This window comes from Miscanthus floridulus, chromosome 2 (genome assembly GCF_019320115.1).
Source record: "Miscanthus floridulus cultivar M001 chromosome 2, ASM1932011v1, whole genome shotgun sequence".
NCBI lineage: Eukaryota > Viridiplantae > Streptophyta > Magnoliopsida > Poales > Poaceae > Miscanthus > Miscanthus floridulus.
Genome location: NC_089581.1, coordinates 36,174,800 through 36,196,250, shown reverse-complemented (window position 1 = coordinate 36,196,250; position 21,451 = coordinate 36,174,800). Strand labels below are relative to the sequence as shown.

Here is a 21,451-nt window from a genome sequence, read left to right as displayed (position 1 = left end):
TTGAAGATGGCGCCGAAGGCACCCACGCCGAGGCGGCTGGTCTTGTCGAACTCGTACAGCTCCATGCTCCCAACGGCGATGCACTTTCTCTTTAGGCCGGTCTTTGCCACGGCGGTGGGGTGGCGGACGGCAGTGGCGGGCTCTACATAGGCAGCCATCATGAGTGAAACAGGGCGATGGCGACGGCGGATTGTGATGCATGCCATAGGTAGGGGACGTCGGGACGATATGATTGTGCGAGGCGAGGAAAAGAGGTAGACGGTGTAACGTTGGTGACGGTGACGGATGTGCGTAATGCGTGAGAAAGGGCCATACTTATAACACAAACGCGTAAGTGTCAAGCAAGCTGCGATTCTCACAATTCAGTGCATCACTGAGTCCGACTGCGTGTCACTGATCATGTCTGTTCCACATGAACACAATGGGGCTCCTCACCATATGCACGTCGTTCTGCCACATGATCTGGCCAAACAGCGCCATACCCGCCGCGCCATGTGCGCTTGACATCCTGTACTTGTTCCTGAACACGACGGTGTAGCTCTTCTTTTCATACGGCTCGCTGCTGAACTCCAGCGTAGCTGGCGTCACGGTCACCTCCATGAGCTGGCGCGGCGCCAAACTCTAGCGCAGCCGGTGTCTCGGGACCCTCCGAAACCTTGGTCATGGTGCGCGGCAGCACGCGGATGTCGGTGCCGTTGCTCAAGTCCGCGACGAACGACGGGTAGTTGAGGCGGCCTATGCCGCCAGAGAGCGTTCTCGTGCAGCCGGCGAAGCCCGGCACTAACATCCGGACCTGCACCGTGGTGTAGTTGACCGTGCACAGGAAGTCGACGTAGTCCCTGTTGGAACCGGTGGTGACCACCAAGTTCACGATCTTGGAGCTGGCTTATAGCCGGCCCGGCTTGTTACCACGAGCATGCGCTCCCACAGGTCCTAGGTCCACTGGAGCTACAACATATAAGGCATTGGGCGTACTCAACCCAAGAGACTAGCCTTATAGGTGAGGGTTCTCCCGCCTTATATGTTGTGCTCCCCCATCATCACTACACGATGTGGGACTAAACCCCAATAATCTCCCCCTTAGTCACATATCGGGGGTGCCCCCACCATATGTGATGCTCAAGATTTTTTATTGGGTTAATTGTTGGAACCAGTGGTGACCACCGAGTTTACGATATTGGAGCTGGCTAACAGCCGGCCCGGCTTGTTACCACGAGCCTACGCTCCCACAGGTCATAGGTCCACCGGAGCTGACAACATATAAGACCTTTGGGTCTTCCCAACCCAAAAGACTAGCCTTATAGGTGAGGGTTCTCTAGCCTTATATATTGTGCTCCCCCACCATCACTATATGATGTGGGACTAAACCCCAACAATCTCCCCCTTAGTCACACATCGGGGTGTCCCCGCCATATGTGACGCTCAAGATTTTTTATCGGGTTTAGCTCTTTTTTACCATGGGCTCATGATACCAATTGTTGAAACCGGTGGTGACCACTGAGTTTATGATCTTGGAGCTAGCTTACAGTCGGCCCAGCTCGTTACCATGAGCCTATGCTCCCACAGGTCCTAGGTCTACCGGAGCTACAACATATAAGGCCTTGGGCTTACTCAACCCAAAAGACTAGCCTGATAGGTGGGGGTTCTCTTGCCTTATATGTTGTGCTCCCCACCATCGCTACATGATATGGGACTAAACCCCAACAATCTCCTCCTTAGTCACACATTGGGGTGACCCCGCCATATGTGACGCTCGAGATTTTTTATCGGGTTTAGTTTTTTAATGTGTTGTTGGGTTTAGCTTTTCTGACCATGGATACCGGCTCTGATACCAATTGTTGGAACCAGTTGTGACCATCAAGTTCATGATCTTAGAGCTGGCTTATAGCCGGCCTAGCTCGTTACCACGAGCCTACGCTCCCACAGGTCCTAGGTCCACCGGAGCTACAACATATAAGGCCTTGGGCTTGCTCAACCCAAAAGACTAGCCTTATAGGTGAGGGTTCTCTCACCTTATATGTTGTGCTCCCCCACCATCGCTACACGATGTGGGACTAAACCCCAATAATCTCCCCCTTAGTCACACATCAGGGTGCCCCCGCCATATGTGACGCTTGAGATTTTTTATCGGGTTTAGCTTTTTTTAACCATGGGCTCTGATACCAATTGTTGGAATCAGTGGTGACCACCGAGTTTACGATCTTGGAGCTAGCTTATAGTTGGCCCGGCTCATTACCATGAGCCTACGCTCCCATAGGTCCCAGGTCCACCAGAGCTACAACATATAAGGCCTTGGGCTTACTCAACCCAAAAGACTATCCTTATAGGTGAGGGTTCTCCCGCCTTATATGTTGTGCTCCCCCACCATCGCTACACGATATGGGACTAAACCCCAAATTGTTGGGGTTTAGTCCCACATCGTGTAGCGATGGTGGAGGAGCACAACATATAAGGCTGGAGAACCCTCACCTATAAGGCTAGTCTTTTGGGTTGGGAAGGCTCAAAGGTCTTATATGTTGTCACTTTTGGTGGACCTATGACCTGTGGGAGCGTAGGCTCGTAGTAACGAGCTGGGCCGGCTGTAAGCCAGCTCTAAGATCGTGAACTCGGTGGTCACCACCGGTTCCAACAATTAGTATTAGAGCCCATGGTAAAAAAAGCTAAACCCGATAAAAAATCTCGAGCGTCACATATGGCGGGGGCACCCCGATATGTGACTAAGGGGGAGATTGTTGAGGTTTAGTCCCACATTGTGTAGCGATGGTGGGGGAGCACAACATATAAGGCTGGAGAACCCTCACCTATAAGGCTAGTCTTTTGGGTTGGGAAGGCCCAAAGGTCTTATATGTTGTCAGCTTCGGTGGACCTGTGACCTGTGGGAGCGCAGGCTCGTGGTAACGAGCTAGGCCGACTGTAAGCCAGCTCCAAGATTGTGAACTTGGTGGTCACCACCAGTTCCAATAGTCCCGCTCCGTGACGTCGTAGACTAGGCCCAGGTCGAGCGCCTGCTGTGCACGGACGAGGCCGGCGCCGGCCGCCAACGGCGTCGCGTCATCGCCGGTGCCACCTCTGCCGCCATTGTCTGCGATGGGCCAGTCGTGACTGTCGAGCGTTGTCGCGGTCGTCATCAACGCCGACCGGATCATGGCTGGCATCTAGCCAGGGTGCCTGTGCTTCAGCAGTGCCGTGGCGCCGGCGACATGTGGGCACGACATGGAGGTGCCCGACACGATGTTGAAGCATGCGCGTCTCGGGTCCTCCTCGGTGTCTGTCAGTGGCGACTCATCGGGCTAGGCGGCAAGGATGTTGGTGCCTGGCGCGATCACGTCCGACTTGAGGATCTTGTGGGTGACATGGTTGGGGCCTCGCGACGAGAAGGACGGCACCATTGGTGCCGGTTCTCTCCGGTGACCGTGCGGCTGGTGAAGCGAAACGATGCCACCGGGTAAGGCTCTGAGCGAACATATGCCGCCAGCTTCTCGGCTTCACGGGCGCTGAGGCTGACAGCAGGAAGGGTGAACGCCTGGACTATGAGCCCCTCCATACGCCAATCCTAGGTGGCGATGAAGACTAGCCCACTGCCACCGGCCTTCTACACTGCAGCGCTGCATGATGCATCAGCGCCCAAATCGCCAGCGCACATGATGATCTTGCCCATGATCCTGTCCGGCACCAGGTCCTTGGCTGTGCAGGCGCTAGGCAACAGCCGGACGAAGTCTGTTCGGTTGGCCGTGACGTAGTAGAGAGACTGCCCGGTCAGAACTTGGCTGTTCTCGAGCATGTCGCTCACTAGGAACACCCGGTCCATGGTGGCGGCGCCGACCGTCGTGGTCCACGGCGCCATGTTGCTCAGTGAGGATGCGTCCGGGCTAGAGTTGCTGGCCGAGCAGGCGACGAAGACGCCCGCACACACGGCCCCAAACAAGGTGGTGGACATGGGTTCCTTGTAGAAGTCTTAGTCCTGGCTCCCAAGGGACAAGGACAGGATGTCGACGCCATCTTTGATGGCGGCGTCGACCGCCGCGGCGATGCCCGACATGCTACAGAAGCCCATCGGCCCGCACGCCTTGTACATGGCCACCCTCGCCTTGGGAGCCACCCCCTCACTGTCCCGCTTGCGAACTCGAAGAGCTTGGCGCCGGGAACCTCGGAGCCGACGGCTGTCGATGCCACGTGTGTACCATGCCCGTCCTTGTCCGTTGGGGACTAGAAATCGTGTGCCATACCAAGACACCAAGTAGCAGTTCCACACGATTTCCTCGATCGATGGCTCTGATACCAAATGTCACGATCCTGGACAACTAGAGGGTTTTGCCGGCAAATGCGCACGGCGATCCTAGACAACTAGAGGGTTTTGCCGGCGAATGCGCCCAGCGGTGCCATCTCAAGCAGAGAAGCTAGGAGGAAGATGGTAGAGATAGGGGATAATTGATTTGTTCATATCTAATATCCTCATTCACTTAGACATGGTACTACATATATGGGACTCTGGTTCCTGCCGAACTGATAACAGACAAGGCTTACAGCCCAAACACATCCACTCATAGTCCTATTACAACACCCAAGGCCCATGTCATGACATTCTCCCCTCCTTAAGCAACAGCTTGCCCCCAAGCTGTGGTTCTTCAATCACCATGTAATAAACATATATTTTCCACCAGAGGTCCTCACATTGTAACTCCATTCTACAACCAAGCTATGTTTTGTATTTGGAGGTTCCCAAAGGAGTCGTTTCCTACTATAGACCATCATGACGACAAGTTAAGGATCCTCAATCATCAAGTTGTAGAAGTGAAACCTCACTGACTGCAAACAATTCACTGTCTTACTGATGCATGTAAATATCCTTGAACTTGCACTTGTGTACTCCACACGCTTGATGACACTATGATGTGATAGTGCAGATTGAGTAAATGAGCCGTCCTTATCTCTAGCTTCTTGTTGATCTGTAATTTGTATGTGGCATAGCCCCAGAGAGCTGTAGCAAAAATACTCCATGCACAGGATTATCTGAAATATGCTTTTCATGCTCCAGTAAGAGGTAACCAAGGAAATATGCTTACTGCGAATTAGGAAAATATGGTTCTTAGTGTATTCAGCCCAGTGCAGAATCAGTTCGGCATCAATCTGATTTACTCCAGGTAACTTTCTGACTTTGGAGACACATAGCAAAATAAATTTGCCATCAAAATCCGATGTGACTGTCCATTTTCTGAATATCTACAGAGTGACCACCGTATAGATGCCATGGCTCAGCTGCATATCACCAACATCCCAAGCAACAGAAGTAATTTTGTGGAATAGAATCAGTTCAGATATTCTTGAACTTTCATATAGATGGTTGGCAAACTTGAAGACAGCCCTCCCTTCAGGACATAGTGGCCCACGAAGGATGTGACGACTAAAATAGTGCACATGGGTCTTGATAATATCCCGTGCAGTTGTTGGCCATTGTAGCACCGATTTTATTCCGATAAGCCCCAGAAACATTGCAACCATGGTTCCGCTGCTCTGCAGATTACGTAGCCGTGTAAGAAATTTCTAGATGATAACCTTGAATACTGAAGATGCCCATGGTGGTTTCCAGAACCGTCGATAACACCTCTTCCCTGATAGGGTACTAACGGGAGAAATGATCCTTGGTATAATGAAATCATGATGCAGCCCCAGATATATAATATACAAGCACTGACCCATTACTTCCCCACAAAAATTCTTGTACTGAACATCCCAAAATTTCAACTTAGCAAGCACTGGCCACCAGAACAAATAAGGCACCGTGGAAGTCTTGATCCTGAGGCCGGCAATATAGGGTCTATTACTAAAGATGTATACCATAGATATCCATGGGGGCTTCCACTGCACTGGCTGATGATAGCAATGACTAGAATGTAGCAATAGAGAAGCATACTAACTGAAACTGAATAGCAACATATAACTGTTTGTGTATGATATCACAGTTTTCAATTGATATAAACCATCACTAGCGCGAGAGCACAAAGTCGGCAATAGAGTTGTGGAGTACAGAGCCCTACCACTCACTTCTTGCCACACTGATAATGTTTGTACTGTTGTGAAGGAAATAGCAAGCACCAATGCTGATGAATTTTGCAAATGCACAACAGATACAGACTCGCATAAAGATGGCCATGGTATTGACTTGATGAGACCATCAGGTCCAACAACAGAGGTGGTGGCCTTGGCTGCCTCAATAGTGCATCTATCTAACCACTACTAAAGGGATGCTCCGAATGTAAGCATAACAGGTAGGTGTCTGTGAGCAAGGAGTTACTGTCTTTCAGAGGAGGTGGCCATGGTTTCATCTCCATCAGCAAGGCTAATGAGTGAACTCCCAACAAGGAAATTGATGCACCTGCCGGCTGTAGTGTCCAATGTGGGTTGTCGGTGATTGAGAGATTGCTCCTTCCACTCTTTCGACGGTCAAACACACAGGGACTAGTAGAACACACTAGTAGCGAAGTACAACAGGTCCTGAAGGAAGGTGGCCATAATACCTCTGAAGTTTGTCGAGACACTTTCTCAATCACCACAAGGACCTCAGGAACATTGGTGGAAATCCCAAACATAGAAACACCATTTGAGTGAGCAGGGTAAACGATGGTGGTGTACCTGTTTGACATTTCATCAAACACCAACTGAGCACCCAGAGAGGCTAGTGGCAAGGCAACGCCTGAACTGGAAAGTTCTTGGGCGCGGCCTCACTATGCAGGGATGCAACCAGAGCATGGTCATTGCCGGTGTTGATAGAGAGGCAATGTGTCGAACGCTTGATGGACGAAGTGTTGATGGCATCGTCCTCTATGCTTGAGATAGCTGATGCTGGTGTGGCCACGTGGTGAACGTCGAGGGTGGCCACGGTCGGTGCAGCGGTGGGTTCGGCGGGCGAAGTGGTGAGAGCGGTGTACGCCGGTGACGTCATAGCGTGGTTGCAGCAGGCAGACCACGTGACTGCACACTCGTTGATGGCATCGAGCATGGTGATGGAGGTCGGTGTAGGCGCTGCAGTCCGTGCGGTTGTGGATGATGGGGCCGCAGCTGTTGGCGCTGTAGTCGGAGTCAAGGACGCCGGTGATGTAACGCCCCGGTGTTATGCCAGCATCTAGGCACTGCAAATCATGCATATTATGTATTATCAAGCATCCTAATCATACATGCCTAATCATGTAAATAATAACTGAAACCATGCTTCAAAACGTATGAAACATGCTCGTGAAACATGAATATTGCATACACTTGTTTAGAGTTGTTTTTGCCCTAATTATGCTTGCTAGGTTAGTAAAACATGTTTGGCTATAATTGTAAATCATCTAGAATTATTTAGCACAATTTTTGGAGCAAAGTTTGTATTCAAACTTTTGACAAAATATGCTTTTGAAATTATTATTGAAAATGGTCAAAAATCCTCTCTATTTAGCTTTTACTTCCCAATTCAAAATCTATGCAAAATTTTTAGTTGGTCCCTAAAGCAAAGTTGTAGAGGATTAAATTCTAAGCAACTTTTATTTTTGGGCCATTTTCAAAAGAAGTCATTTTCTTGCTCACAAGGGTATTTGAAAACTGATATTTGAAAATTCCTTGAAAATAGAAATTGAAAAATGGTTTCTCTCCTTTCACGGGTCGCCGCCTCACTTCTGGCCCACCAGCCGAAGCCGGCCCAACAATCCACTCCGCGCCGCGCCTTTGCCTTGGCCCAGCCCACCTCGCGCGCTGGCTCCTTCTTCCCCCGCGCGCGCGTACGCGTCCGATCGTGTCAGGCACGCCGCACCGCATGGCGAGCGCATGCCGGCGACGCCGGCCGGGTGGCGTTCCGTGGCCCCCGCAAGCAAGCGCGCCTCTCTGTTTTCAAGCCACCGCAGCTCCGCTTCTCCCTACGCTTCTCATTTTTTTTCTCTCCCGCACTGCCTCTCTGCCTCGCCCCGCACCGAGCTCCGCTCGCGCCGCCCTCGCCACTGCAGCCCAGCCGGCAAAATTGGCCGCCGGTGCTCCACCATTGCCCGCAATCAAGCACACATCGCTCCGCCTCGCTCCCCGACACTCGTTGCTCACTGCAGGAACACCATTTGAGCAAGGTATAGAGGCCTTGCGCGTTTCGCCGCCGTCGGTCATGGCGTCGCCGCGCTTGACCCCGCCGTGGAAAGCTTCCCCTGTCCCTCCTCCATCCCTTTTTGTAGCCTGCTCGGGTTCGTCACCTTCTTGCGGACCCCGCGTGCACGCCCGCTTGCCCGGACATGGCCGGCAACGGCCGTCGGCCCGCTGGCAGCGCCCGCACCGCCATGGCGCCTGGAACGCCGGCGTGGCGTGGCGTCTCGCCGCGGCTAAGCTGGGCCAGGACGGCCTTGGGCCGAAGCCCCGAGCCAGGCCATCGCCCTTCCCCTTCGCTCGGTTTGTGCAGGCCGAAAGTGGTCGTGGGCCAGTTGTTCCCACGGGCTGGCCCAGTAGTAATAGGAAAAATATGTTTTCGGTTTTCTTTTATTATTTGGGAAGAGAAATACTTTAGAAAATGTTTGTGTACTCATTTTGGCTCCAAATTTGTTGAAACAAATTTTGCTAGGTTCCTTGTTACCAGATCTACATGATAAAAATATTGCATGTCATTTTTGGGATACTTTTCTGTAGAACTTTATTTAATCCTTGATATTGCTGATATCTTGTAAAATGTGTAGTAAAACCTATATGTATCAGAAAATATGCTTCCAAGTTTGTTACTCTTCTTGTGTAATGTACTTCCTAGGAAAAATATATGCCATGCATGTCCTGTAAAAAAAATATGAGATGTAGTTCAAGTGCCTTTAATAGCTGATTTTTGTTATTTTTGCTAGAGAGCAAAATTTGTATAAAATATGCATGTGATAATTTTTGTACAGTGATTAATTGCTATGTATAACATAGGAAAAATATTACATCTATTGTTTGACACTTTTCACAGTACAAAGTATTTTCATGTTCATAATTATGCCCTAGCTTGTCATTTTTGTGTAGGCCATTCCACTTATCCAAATGCCATAAAAATCTGATGGTAGACTACTTAGGATAGTACTGTACTATGGTAATTTTCTAAGATTTTTCTAAGCTATAAAAATAGATGTTGCTATTCAAACCTATTATTAATTAGGGTTTAATCAAATGTTGCTTTATGCATGATTAAGAAATTAGTGAAGCTTTGGTGTATCTTTGAAGCATTTAATGAGATGTGTTGACTTAGCATATTAGTAGTAGAAGAGAATGCAGTAGATGACATGTGCTTGTAGTATATGTTCTTGGATGATGTTGACTACCTTGCATTCAAGCATATCCATTGTGTTCATTTCATCCGATGCACTTTTTGCATAAGCACTTACGCACATGCATCATATAGGATCGCAAACCGAGAGCCCAGTCGTCATACCCGAGGAGCCCGAGGAGCAGCTCGAGGTGCAGCTGCAGGAAGTGACCGAAGTAGACGAGGAGGACGTTGAGGAACTTCCGGAGTGCCCCGATCACCGCCCGAGCTCCTTCGAGAGAGGCAAGCCCCGGAGCATTTCTCTCCCTGGTTTGCAATTATTAATTAAATGCTTTACTTTAATTGATGTATTACGTTCAGAAGTTGTTTGCAACCGTTGCTGCATTATACCTTGTCTACCTTTGTTATACTATATCCTTGTTACCCTGGTATCCGCAGTCGAGTCAATGCTTTGCTGGCTTAGATTGGTAGAAGTCGGGTGATTTCCTGTCACATGCGAGCTATAGGTGGTTACCTAGATTTGCTTGGATAACTATGTAGTTATGGTATAACTAAGTGTTAATTAAAGTTGAGACCGGACGGAGACTTACAGAGTTTTAGACTGTAGTGCTTTCCGTTTGTGTCGATTAAGGACCGATCATTGTTGGGCCTCAAGTTATGTTGAACGCATGCCTTACATTTAGCTGGCCGAATAAAGTACCTTTCGACCGCGAAGCTGGGAGATTATTCGGGCCGAGTAGATTGCCCGTAGCGCACTGTGCCGGAGCAGGTGTGGTAGGACACGGGGGTGAGATGATAAGACCAACGTGCAGTCGGTCGGCCCCCGGGTACATGTGGTTCCTGGCAAACTCGAGATTCCTAGATAGTTGACACGGTGACTGATACCTCACTTTAGCGGGTGAGTGAGGTTTGTGTAAGGAATAAATCACCAGCTGGTTAGGAATCGATTCGAATCGCCATCGCTCCTGGATAGTGAGCACTTGACTTGAGTGACTTCATCGTAGTAATGTTGATGGAACACTTGGACAGTTATAATGAACATGACATTATGGAAGTTGTTAATGATCATTGGTTATCATTATTTGCTTAATCACATGCTTGCTCTAGTATAGGTACAAATGTAGTCGACAGGTTAATAATAATTAACTTGACAATAATACTTTTGTAAAGGTTCTTGAAATGCTAAAAATGCCTCTTTTTGTAAATGAGTCAGCTACCCTACTATAAAGCCCTTCATAATCCTTGGTGTCACTTATTTTCGGTTATGTCGGGTAAGTCTAGCTGAGTACCTTCTTGTACTCAGGGTTTTATTCCCACTTGTTGCAGATGGACAGATGTATTACGGCTACTGTATCAACTGCCTTTATCCTGCGATGGGTGATGCTTAGGACCATGGGCATGGTCATTCCTTACATCTCGTCTGATGCTTTTGTTGGAGATGATCATTAGCTGGCATTGTATTTGAACTCCGTGTGAGTGTGTGTGGTTTTGAACAAATGGCTTCCGCTACTTTTATTCAAACTCGTTTGTAATAACTATGTTTAAACTCTGATGTATCTATGATGCGAACTTTTATGTAATATGTGATGGTGACCGCTAAACTTATTACGATCTTGACTGGTATGTAAGTTGGTTTGAAATCCTTCGTGATTTCACGGACTACTGGGTTATACGGGCTTAAGTTTGCTAAATCGTCTGCTCTGGCGAATGATTTTCTTACTTAATTTCGTATAATTGGTCGGTTCTGTTATAGGTGAAGTGGACAAAGACAAGGGCGCGGACGACCGTGTCGCAGATGCGAGGGTCTTGAGACTGCTGCACATCCCTGCATTCGCTTCCTCCATCATCTCCAGTAGGCGATGCATCTTCGCCTCGAGCCCGGCGATGGCGGCGATGGACAGTGTAGATCTAGATTTGGCCATACCAAGACACCAAGTAGCAGTTCCACACGATTTCCTCGATTGATGGCTCTGATACCAAATGTCACGATCCTGGACAACTAGAGGGTTTTGCCGGCGAATGCGCACGGCGATCCTGGACAACTAGAGGGTTTTGCCGATGAATGCGCACAGCGGTGCCGTCTCAAGCAGAGAAGCTAGGAGGAAGATGGTAGAGATAGGGGATAATTGATTTGTTCATACCTGATGTCCTCATTCATTTAGACATGGTACTACATATATGGGACTCTGGTTCCTGTCGAACCGATAACAGACAAGACTTACGGCCCAAACACATCCACTCATAATCCTATTACAAGGCCTAAGGCCCATGTCATGACACATCCCTATCTGTATTTCTATCGTGTCGTGTCTGAGTGTCTTCCGTGATTGTTGGAGTTTGATTGTCGTCCATCTATCTTGGCTGGAACTCCGACACGGACATGCCGTTCAAAGAGAACACAGCAGCAGCAGCAGCAGAAGACACATCACGCCGCTCATCAGAGCTCATCGTCTCCCCGTACGCAAAGGCGAAGGTCGGCTTCGACGGTGCCGCAAATCCTGACGATTGGCCGTGCAGCATGATGAGGACGTCGAGGCATGGTCGGGCGGTCCACCGGGTTCTCCTGCACGCAGAGCAGCCCCAGATGGATGCACTTGACCACCTCGCTCTCCGTCTCCGGGGCCTGGCGGTCCAAGGACGGGTCCACGGCCTCCAGCGCGGTGCCTCTGACCCAGTGGTCCCACACCTAGTACCACAGGACATAATCATTTACTTGGATCATGCATGTACAAAGTACAAGTGTACGGTGTTTCTGACCCAGTGACCCAGCGGTGTCTCTGATCCCTTTTTTTCTAAAAAGTGGCTCGTGGAATGTGTAGGGCTGCAACTCACGTAGCTCAGCAGAATGATGGATTCTTCGGCTGCTGATTCAAACATGTCAGTGTTTTTCCGCCCAGTAACGATCTCCAGGATCAGGACGCCGAGGCTGTAAACGTCAAGCTTCACCGACAGTTGCCCAAGAACTGCATACTCTGGTGCCATGTATCCTCTGCCAAGCATGAAAACAGCTTGAGTTTTCAGATCGCGGAACTACTGCTCCACGAAGAAGCTAGGTAGAACACAGCACGAGCAACATACAGCGTTCCGACAATTTGGCTCGTGATGGTGGTAGTCTTGTCGGCGCTGAAGAGCCTTGCCATCCCGAAATCGGAGATCTTCGGGTTCATGTCGGCGTCCAGCAGGATGTTGCTGGCCTTCAGATCGCGGTGGACGATTCTGATCTGCGAATCCTCGTGGAGGTACAGCAGGCCTCGTGCAGTCCCATACAATATGCGGTACCTTGTCTCCCAGTCTAACAATGGACGCTTCTCAGGGACTGCAAAAGGGCAATGATATAAATAATAATTGGCATGTCGACCACAGGAAGGACAGTGATAGTAGTGTTTTGTACCAAAAAGGAAGGTGTCCAGGCTTCGATTAAGCATGTACTCGTAGACAAGCAGCTTCTCCTGTCCCTTCAAGCAAACGCCAAGAAGCTTTGCAAGATTGTTGTGCCGAAGCTTGGCGACCAGCAGCAGCTCGTTCCTCAGCTCTTTCAGGCCTTGCACTGAAGCCTTGTCCAGCCTCTTCACGGCGATTTGCCGTCCATCAGCCAAGAAACCCTGCAATTTTAGGCACCGCGTTTATGATGTCCCCAAAGAGATGTGTCTCTACTCTCTAGCAAAGTAGAAGTAGCAACGGTACCTTGTATACCGCGCCAAAGCCTCCATGTCCAAGCTTATTCTCTTCGGCAAAATCTGCAGTTGCCCTCCTCAGTGTTGCCAGGTCAAAGAGGAGCGACCCAGAATCGTCAGCTTCCTCCGCATCTGCATACACATGCTTATCCTCATCACCATTAAAGTTACGAATGTTCGCCATGCGTGTTCCTTTTGTTTTGAGACTCATTTCTACCATCATTTCCTTTTTCTCCTAAGTATATATGTTTTCTGACATATCAAAGATATATGCAGAACTTCACTCACATTGTTTTACTTGTGCTTTTCTCCAGAGATACATCATGAACGTGGACAGAAGGATGACAAGTGGGACCCCAAGAACAATGGCCACTACTGTTGCTGCATTTCCTGCTCCCCTTGTCCTCTTTGCTGCAGATACAATACAATACAATGCAGATAATGAGAACGATTAAGGGGATGTTTGGCATGGCTCTCCGGAAGTGATCACTTCTCCGTTTACACTGGTAGGTAGAAGTTAAAAAACCCACTCTCTACTAAATCACTCTAGAATCAATTCTCGCATGTTCCCCACATTGCTCCACCGTAATCAAGTAGAATCACTCTACTAGAAAATCAAGGAGTTGCGCAAGAGAATCTAGGAGTGAACCTCTGTCAAATAGACCCTAAAGCTCAAGGACTACAGTAGCTGCAACTATTAACGACAATTTCAACGATTCATGGATACCTGCTACCATTACTATGATAAGTTGGTTTTCTATTTTTTGTATCTGAAATTATGCAAAGATCTTACCATCGTCGTGGACTGCTGCACCTGACGGAGCAGGCGTCAACGGAGGTGCAACAAGCTTCACTACCGGGCTGCTGTCGTAGAAGAGGAACACCTCGAATCTCAGGTTGCACCACACCGCGTTGAACTGGCCGCCGGTTGAGCCGTTGAACACGGCCGGCATCTCGTCCTTGAGTCTGCCGAGGCACGTCAGGCACGCCTCGGGAGCCTGGTTGGGCGTGCACTGCACCAGCCCGTAGATGTCGTGCACCAGGTTGCGGTCCGTCGTCGTGAACCCTTGGGCGGAGGTCACCACCCCGGCGGCGTATCTCGCCGTCGAGTTCCGCGCCGCCCAGGCGGACAGCGCGGCCACGAGGTCGACCGCGAGACCCACGAACCGTCCGGGGTCGGAGGTGACGTTCACCTGCAGGTTGGTGCCATACTGCACCGGCGCCGAGGCGTCGCCCGCGGGCTGGCCAGGAAGTCCGTGTCCGAGTACCGGAGGAGGCAGCGGTCGTAGTAGATGGACACGTCCCTGACGCCCCTGCAGTTGCCGAAGGCGATGTCCGGCGCGAACGCGAGGCAGGACGCGCAGCCGCTGCCGTTGACGTCGCCGCGGCAGAGCGCGAGCCCCCACGTCTGGTCTGGGGCGTGGCCGAGCGTGCCGGTGGCGAAGCCTACGACGGAGCTGGACGCGTTGGCAGACAGGGACCCGAGGAGCACGACGACGTTGGAGCGGTAGGTGGAGTTGAGGGCGTAGGAGCTGCCGTTGTTGCAGAGGTAGTTCATGAGGCTGAAAGCGTGGCTGCGGCCCGGCCAGTGAACGGAGAAGAGAAGCAGCAGGAGGACGACGGAGGCCATGTTGAGCGTGGAGGGTGCAGCGGCCATGAGGTTTGGTTGCGTGCAGTGCTGTGCAGCTACTCACTGCACCTGTGCACGGCTACTTCCGATTCCGGTAGCGTTTGCTTTTCAGAAATGCATTGCAACTCGGTTATCTGCAGCCGCTCATCATCTCTGAATGATGCCCCAGCGATTACCATGCGGCCCACAGGTGTTGACCGCTTCCTCCTGCTTCCGGACGCGATTCTGCGGTTGACTGAGGCCAGGTTGAGCGGCGGCCATGACTGACCATGAGCCCATGAGGATTGGTTGCCTACAGTGCGGCTACTGAATTTTTCTTTCTGTATTTTAGTCTTTTTCGAACACCTTTTTTACAAATAGACTTCCCGCCAAATCTTTTCTAAGAATGGACCTGTCGGTGCAGAATGTGACCAACTAGTAAATATTTATAGTTTTGCCGTACGTTGTGATTGGAGGTGGCCTAGCACTCAATGACACAGGGTTTATACTGGTTCAGGCAACGTGCCCTACGTCCAGTTTGAGTTGGTAGGTGACTTTATTCCTGAGCCCAGGTACTCGAAATCTGCAGTGGGGTTACAAAAGATAAGGAAAAAGATGTGGTGTACAAGAGGTCCGGTCGGCTCCGGTCGGAAGGGCCGAGAGTGACAGGAGCTCCACTATGAGCTAAGTGTTTAAGCGTGTGCTTAGGGTACGAACCTGGCGGTTCTGTGGTTGTGAGCTAGTGAACTTGATCGATGTTGGTTCTCTAAAAAGGACTAAAAAGGCTCTGAAAAAAGGCTCCCTTCGTTGGAGGGAGCGCATCCCCTTTTATAGATAAAATGGATGGCTTTACAAGTGAGAGGGTGAGGGTACGTATGCTACTGGGCTCTGTTGCCCATACCAGCGGGTACAAGATAATGGTAGGCGCCTACAACATTGTTGATTGTCACTGTAGGATGTCAGATGCACATGGGAGGTCGCGTTGCCTTCTTATGAAATGGCAGATGTCGGTACCTGCAAATACTGTTGATGCCTAGAGGCATGTGAGGAGTTTCACCACGTTCACCTGGTACAGTAAATCCCGGCGCCCACAACACTATCGATGCCTAGAGGCATGTGGGGGGGCCTTACCGTATGGGAGTTAACGGCGCCTACAATACTGTAGAGGGAAATGTCGGCATCTACAACACTGTTTGTGTCAGGGCGGTTGCAGAGTACTGTTCCTGCAGGTGTACAGGGTATAGTCCCTGGTATCGTGGTTTGACTTGTGCGTCCTAGCTTGCTTTCTCCATTCGTCCCCTGGTTCCTTCCGAGCGGGTGTCCCCGGTCGGATGGCCCCAGTCGACCCTGGTCGGAGACGTGGGGCCGAAGTCGGGAGTAGCATTTTGGGCCAGGCCTTCAGATCGAAGAGGCCGTCCGGAGGCAGCTGGAGTTCGAAGCAAGCGCTCCGGTCGGAGAGGTGGGCCAAAGTAGTCGACGAGCGGGCGTCGTTCCTCTTCGACCAGACCTTCCGGTCGGTGAATGGTCCGCCCTTTCGGCCTGTCGTTCTAGACACTTGGACCCTAGGTTTATGAACCCGACAGGACCCAAAGCTTGGCGTCATAGAACGCTACACCGAGGTATGTGCCTCGGCGTGCGGTCAGGTCATGCCGACACCCTGCCACGTCAGTGATGACTCAGGGCTTGGTTGCCACACAAGATTCGCCGTGGCTATGGGCCCTGCGGACCTCGGCGTCAATCCCTATAATGCCGAGCGACATACCTCGGTGTGGCCCGACTCAACGCCAAGCTCTAGGCAATTAAGGCTGAGCGCCGCCCCCTTCTACCTCCCCCCTCTATTCTAGCCTGTTCGTTGGTTGGTTTCTAGACTGATAAGCCCAGCTGATGCTGATTTGTTGTGAGAGAAAAACACTATTGGGTGTCCCCCAACACACACACACACCATCAAATGCACTCCTAACGCTCTTGGTAGGGCGGCGCGGACGCACCTGCACGGGCGGCTGCTGGTGGCCGATGGGGGCAGCGTTCGGGCAGGGCCTCGTGGCTTCTTGGTAGCGCAAACGCGCCTACACTGGCAGGTGGGTAGGTGACGCGCACGACCTCGACGGAGCGCGGGAGCAGCATCGGTGGCAGACGTGCCTGCAGCGGTCGGTGGGGCACTGTGGGGTGACGACGTGGCATCGATGGCTCATATAGTTAATTTTATGGGAAAACGGTGTTTTTGCCCCTGTCCAGAAGTTCAATTGTGATTTTACCCTTATTTTTTCAACTTTGTGATTTTATCCCTGTTATTTTGAAACGAAGGAGCAGTTTGCCCCTAGTTTGGATGTTCGTATTTAGAGGCTGATTAAATGATTTAAAAAAATAAAACACATAAAATCAGATGCGAAATGACTGAAATGCCCTTATCATAGTTATCCGTCCGTACCGTGTCCACCGGTGCCTATTGGGCAGGGCGCGCAACATCGATGGGGGAGGCACGACCGGCAGGCTCGTGGTGCGGCGGGCGTGGCAAGGCGGGCGCTGTGATGGGTGCGGAGGCCGCGACGGGGGCATGGCTGGGCGGGCGCAACGAGTGCCGCTGGGTGGGCATCGCGGCATGGCCGGTGGGCGCACTGTGCGGCGGGTGCGCAGGCGCGTAGCTGTGCGGGCGCAGCAAGGCAGGCGCTGCGGTGGGCGCGGAGCAGCCCGAGACGCAGGGGCGGGTGTCGCAGCATCAGGGCGAGCAGCGGGGGTGCCTGGCCGTGGCTGCCGGCGGTGCCTGGTGATGTGGATGCGGAGCGGGCTGGGGCACAGGGGTGGGCGAAGCGGCATCAAGGCAGGCGGAGCGGGTGGCTCTGGTGCCTGGACGCGGCTCCCGGCGGCGCCTGGCCGCGGCTCCCGGTGGCGCCTGGCAGCGGGTCTCCGCGGCGCCCATCTGCGGCTCCCGGCGGGTCTCTTCTCGGCGTGGCTCGAGGCACCCACCTCTGGTTCTTATCCCCCACCTCTGGTTCTTCTGGGCACGAGAGGGGTGTCAAGGTGCGAGATAGCCGCACGGGTTCAAGCCGGAGATGGTGCTCCGGGAGGGCAGCTTTGGCCGAGTCTACAAGGGCTGGGTCGATGAGCGCATGCTCAACCCGACCAAGAGCAATGCCGGCATCATCGTCACCATCAAGAAGCTTAACCCGGAGAGCGTCTAGGGCCTACAGGAGTGGCAGGTGATCCATCCCATCCCATCCATCGATCGTCTCTTGATCAATTTTGCACCATTTCTTCGTCTGGATGTTCGTTCCATTCCATCAGTGTTTGTGTGCTTCTAAAACATGGAAAAATCTCCCCCTTCTTTCGTTTTGTTTGATGAAATCGCGTCTGTTCCTTAGAATCCTGATGAAATTTGTGGTTCAGTTAATCAGTTCTACATGTCCCTTACTTGTGTTGGCAAGTGAAGTCAGAGGTCAACTTCCTGGGTAGACTATCGCATCCCAACCTAGTGAGGCTGCTTGGCTACTGCGGCGAGGACAGGGAGCTGCTCCTAGTGTACGAGTTCATGTCCAAAGGCAGCCTAGAAAACCATCTCTTTAGAAGTAAGCAGCCTGCCACCGCCAACAATGTCAGTTTGGCATTCTACTTTTCAACTGATTCTGATTGGCAATAAACCTGTCGATCCACTCAGTTTACTTCTACACGATTGACGAACTGCAATGGTAGAGTATGGTTTTACTTCCGGGGAGTGTGTTCCCTGTTGGCCCACAGGATCACCGGCTCAGGTGACTGAACCACTCACCAGTCTTGTCGAGCACCCGCTAGGGTTGTCGAGCACCTACTAGCTGTGCCGACCACGAACAAGCGTTGTCCATCCCCACACATTATGGCTAGAGTTAGAAGAAGGGAGAACAGAGCATGCACACATAGTACAAGACATCAGCGTTGGCCGAAGCCCTGTCTAGGAGATGGCAAATCTGAACTCCATTCTTCTTCTAGCTCTAGCCATAGTGTGTGGGGACGGACAATGCTTATTCGTGGTTGGCACGACTAGTGGGTGCTTGAGGAACCGTGCATGTGGCATGCCTGGTTTGGACATCTCAGCTTTGACGCGCTTGGTCGGCTTAAGAAGATGGTTTGAGGGCTACCCCACACCAAGCACGGAGACGAGCTGTGTGACAGCTGCCTGGCCGGGAAGTAGAGGAGGCTACATTTCCCAAAGGCGACCAAGTATCGCGCGAAGGACGCTCTCGAGCTCGTCCACAGCGACCTCTGTGGGCCGATCATGCCTACTACAAACGGTGGTCGGTGGTACTTCCTCCTGCTCGTGGATGATTGTAGACGCTACATGTGGCTACAACTCCTGACGAGAAAGGACGAAGCAGCGGCGGCGATAAAAAAGTTCAAGATGCGTGCGGAGGCCGAGAGCGGCAAGAAGCTCCGCGTGCTGAGGACTGATCACGGCGGCGAATTCACTTTGGTGGAGTTCGCTGTGTACTGCACGGATCAGGGTGTGGAGCGACACCACACCGCGCCATACTCGCCACAACAGAATGGCATGGTGGAGCAACTAAACCAGACGGTGGTCGGCATGGCCCAATCCATGATGAAGGCCAAAGCCATACCGGCAAGGTTCTGGGGGGAGGCGGTGACCACGGCGGTGTTCATCCTCAACCACGCTCCGACCAAGGCCCTGATGGGCAAGACATCATTCGAAGCCTGGTATGGGCGCAAGCTGAGCGTGTCCTTCCTTCGGACATTTGGCTGTATTGGCCACGTCAGGAAGACGAAGCTGAACCTCACCAAGCTAGAGGACAGGAGCACACCAATGGTGTTCCTGGGCTACGCGGAGGCTACCAAGGCATACCGGCTCTATGACCCACACGAAGACAAGGTGCTTGTCTCGTGCGACATCGTGTTCAATGAGGAGGCGGCTTGGGACTGGAGCAGTCCGAGCACGGGGGAAGCTGGCGGCTTCACCAGCACCTTCGTCGTCGAGCACCTGGTCATCCACGGTGGTGGAAACACTAGGGAAGAGGTGCCGAGCACTTCAGGAGGGATGCCGAGCACTTTGGGAGGAGTGCTGAGCACTCCTGGAGGGATGTCGAGCACGCTAGGAGTGGTGCCGGGAGGTTCTACAGTGGTGGCAACCACTCTAGGATGGGTACCGAGGACTCCCGTGGCGGAGCCAAGACGTCTTGCAGTGGTGCCGACCACTCCAAGACTGAGGCTGGGCACTTCTATAGTGTGCCCGAACACTGTAGGAGTAATGACGAGCTGTCCAGAAGTAGTGCCGAGCACTGCAACTAGGGTGCCGAGCACTCAAGCGGAACAGGGAACTCCATCGACGCTGATCGAGTTCGCCGCACCTCTAAGTGACATCACTAAGTTCGTGGATGCCTACCACGAAGGTGAGGAGGTGCGGTTCTACAGGCTGGACGACATCGTCGGTGGCACAGGACCCTCAGGACTGGCTGGTCGGCTGCTCAATGATGCAGAGCTGCTGCTAGTCAGTGTAGAGGAACCACCCACGTTCGCGCTGCCCGAGTGGGATGGAAACTGGCGACGAGCGATGCTGGAAGAGATGAAGGCGATCGAGGAAAATAAGACTTGGCAGCTCGTCGATCCACCTCCAGGATGCCTTCCGATCAGCCTGAAGTGGGTGTACAAGGTCAAACAGGACGAGCTTGATGCCATTGTCAAGCACAAGGCGCGCCTCGTCGCCCGAGGCTTTGTCCAGCGTGAGGGCATAGACTTTGAGGAGGTCTTTGCGCCAGTAGCGCGTATGGAGTCGGTCCATTTGCTACTAGCCTTGACAGCAACAAAGACTGGCGCGTCCATCACTTGGACGTTAAAACGGTCTTCCTCAACGGTGAGCTGGCGGAGACGGTCTTCGTCAGGCAACCTTCAGGTTTCGCCATCAAGGGAGAGGAGTACAGGGTGCTCTGACTGCGCAAGGCGCTCTACGGGTTGCGGCAGGCCCCACGAGCATGGAACGCCAAGCTTGACGCCATGCTGGGCGAGCTTGGGTTTTAACAGTGCGCAACCGAGCACGCGCTTTACATGCGGCGACGGGGGAAGGAGGATCTCGTCGTCGACGTGTATGTGGATGACTTGATCATCACTGGCGCGCGCACGGAGAACATCAATGACTTCAAGCACGAGATGGCGGCCCGTTTTTGAATGAGCGATCTCGGCGCACTCTCCTACTGCCTCGGCATCGAGGTGAGACAGGGGAAGGAGGAACTCACGCTCGGTCAGAGCGCGTATGCCTCCAAGCTGTTGGAGCGGAGCGGTATGGCTGAGTGCACTTGTTGGCCCACAGGATCACCGGCTCAGGTGAGTGAACCACTCACCAGTGTTGCCGAGCACCTGCTAGTGTTGCTGAGCACCCACTAGCCGTGCTGACCACGAACAAGCGTTGTCTGTCCCTACACACTATGGCTAGAGCTAGAAGAAGAAGGGAGTTCAGATTTGCCATCTCCCAGACAGGGCTTCGTCCAACGCTGGTGTCTTTTACTGTGTGTGCATGCCCTGTTCTCCCTTCTTCTTCTAGCTCTAGCCATAGTGCGTGGGGACGGACAACGCTTGTTCGTGGTCGGCACGGCTAGTAGGTGCTCGGCAACACTAGCGGGTACTCGGCAAGACTGGTGAGTGGTTCAGTCACCTGAGCCGGTGATTCTGTGGGCCAACATTCCCTGTCACTGATCACCTGCCTAACATAGTTTGAAAATGCATGCATGAATTTTGTCTGACCTTTGCCTTCTAGAATCGCATTTGACTTTTGGATACATAGGCGCCCAAGTTTGACTAGTTTGAGCAAGTCGCTTGTACAAGTCATGCATGCTGTTCATGGTCAGATTAAATTACAAGTTTTGGCAATGGCGACGCCACATGGTACCCTGTATGAGATTGAGCGTCCTGCAGTCTGACTTGCTGGGAGTCAAAAACTGAAAATGTCTGTCT

At 52.0% G+C, this 21,451-nt stretch overlaps 2 protein-coding genes and 1 pseudogene across 2 annotated transcripts; all 3 read right to left on the bottom strand.

Annotated features, from left to right (window-relative positions):
• Positions 1–547: 547 nt before the first annotated feature.
• LOC136536331 (subtilisin-like protease SBT1.1) lies at positions 548–3,128 on the bottom strand. The gene is made up of 2 exons (XM_066528665.1): positions 2,953–3,128; positions 548–839 (listed from the first exon to the last, which is right to left on the bottom strand). The coding sequence occupies exons 1-2, from the start codon at positions 3,126–3,128 to the stop codon at positions 548–550; spliced, it is 468 nt and encodes a 155-aa protein (XP_066384762.1).
• Positions 3,129–3,592: 464 nt separating this feature from the next.
• LOC136536330 (subtilisin-like protease SBT1.7) lies at positions 3,593–3,937 on the bottom strand. Its single transcript, XM_066528664.1, has one exon. The coding sequence runs from the start codon at positions 3,935–3,937 to the stop codon at positions 3,593–3,595; it is 345 nt and encodes a 114-aa protein (XP_066384761.1).
• A 7,656-nt stretch (positions 3,938–11,593) lies between these two features.
• LOC136538454 (cysteine-rich receptor-like protein kinase 6) lies at positions 11,594–14,572 on the bottom strand (annotated as a pseudogene).
• Positions 14,573–21,451: the final 6,879 nt, after the last annotated feature.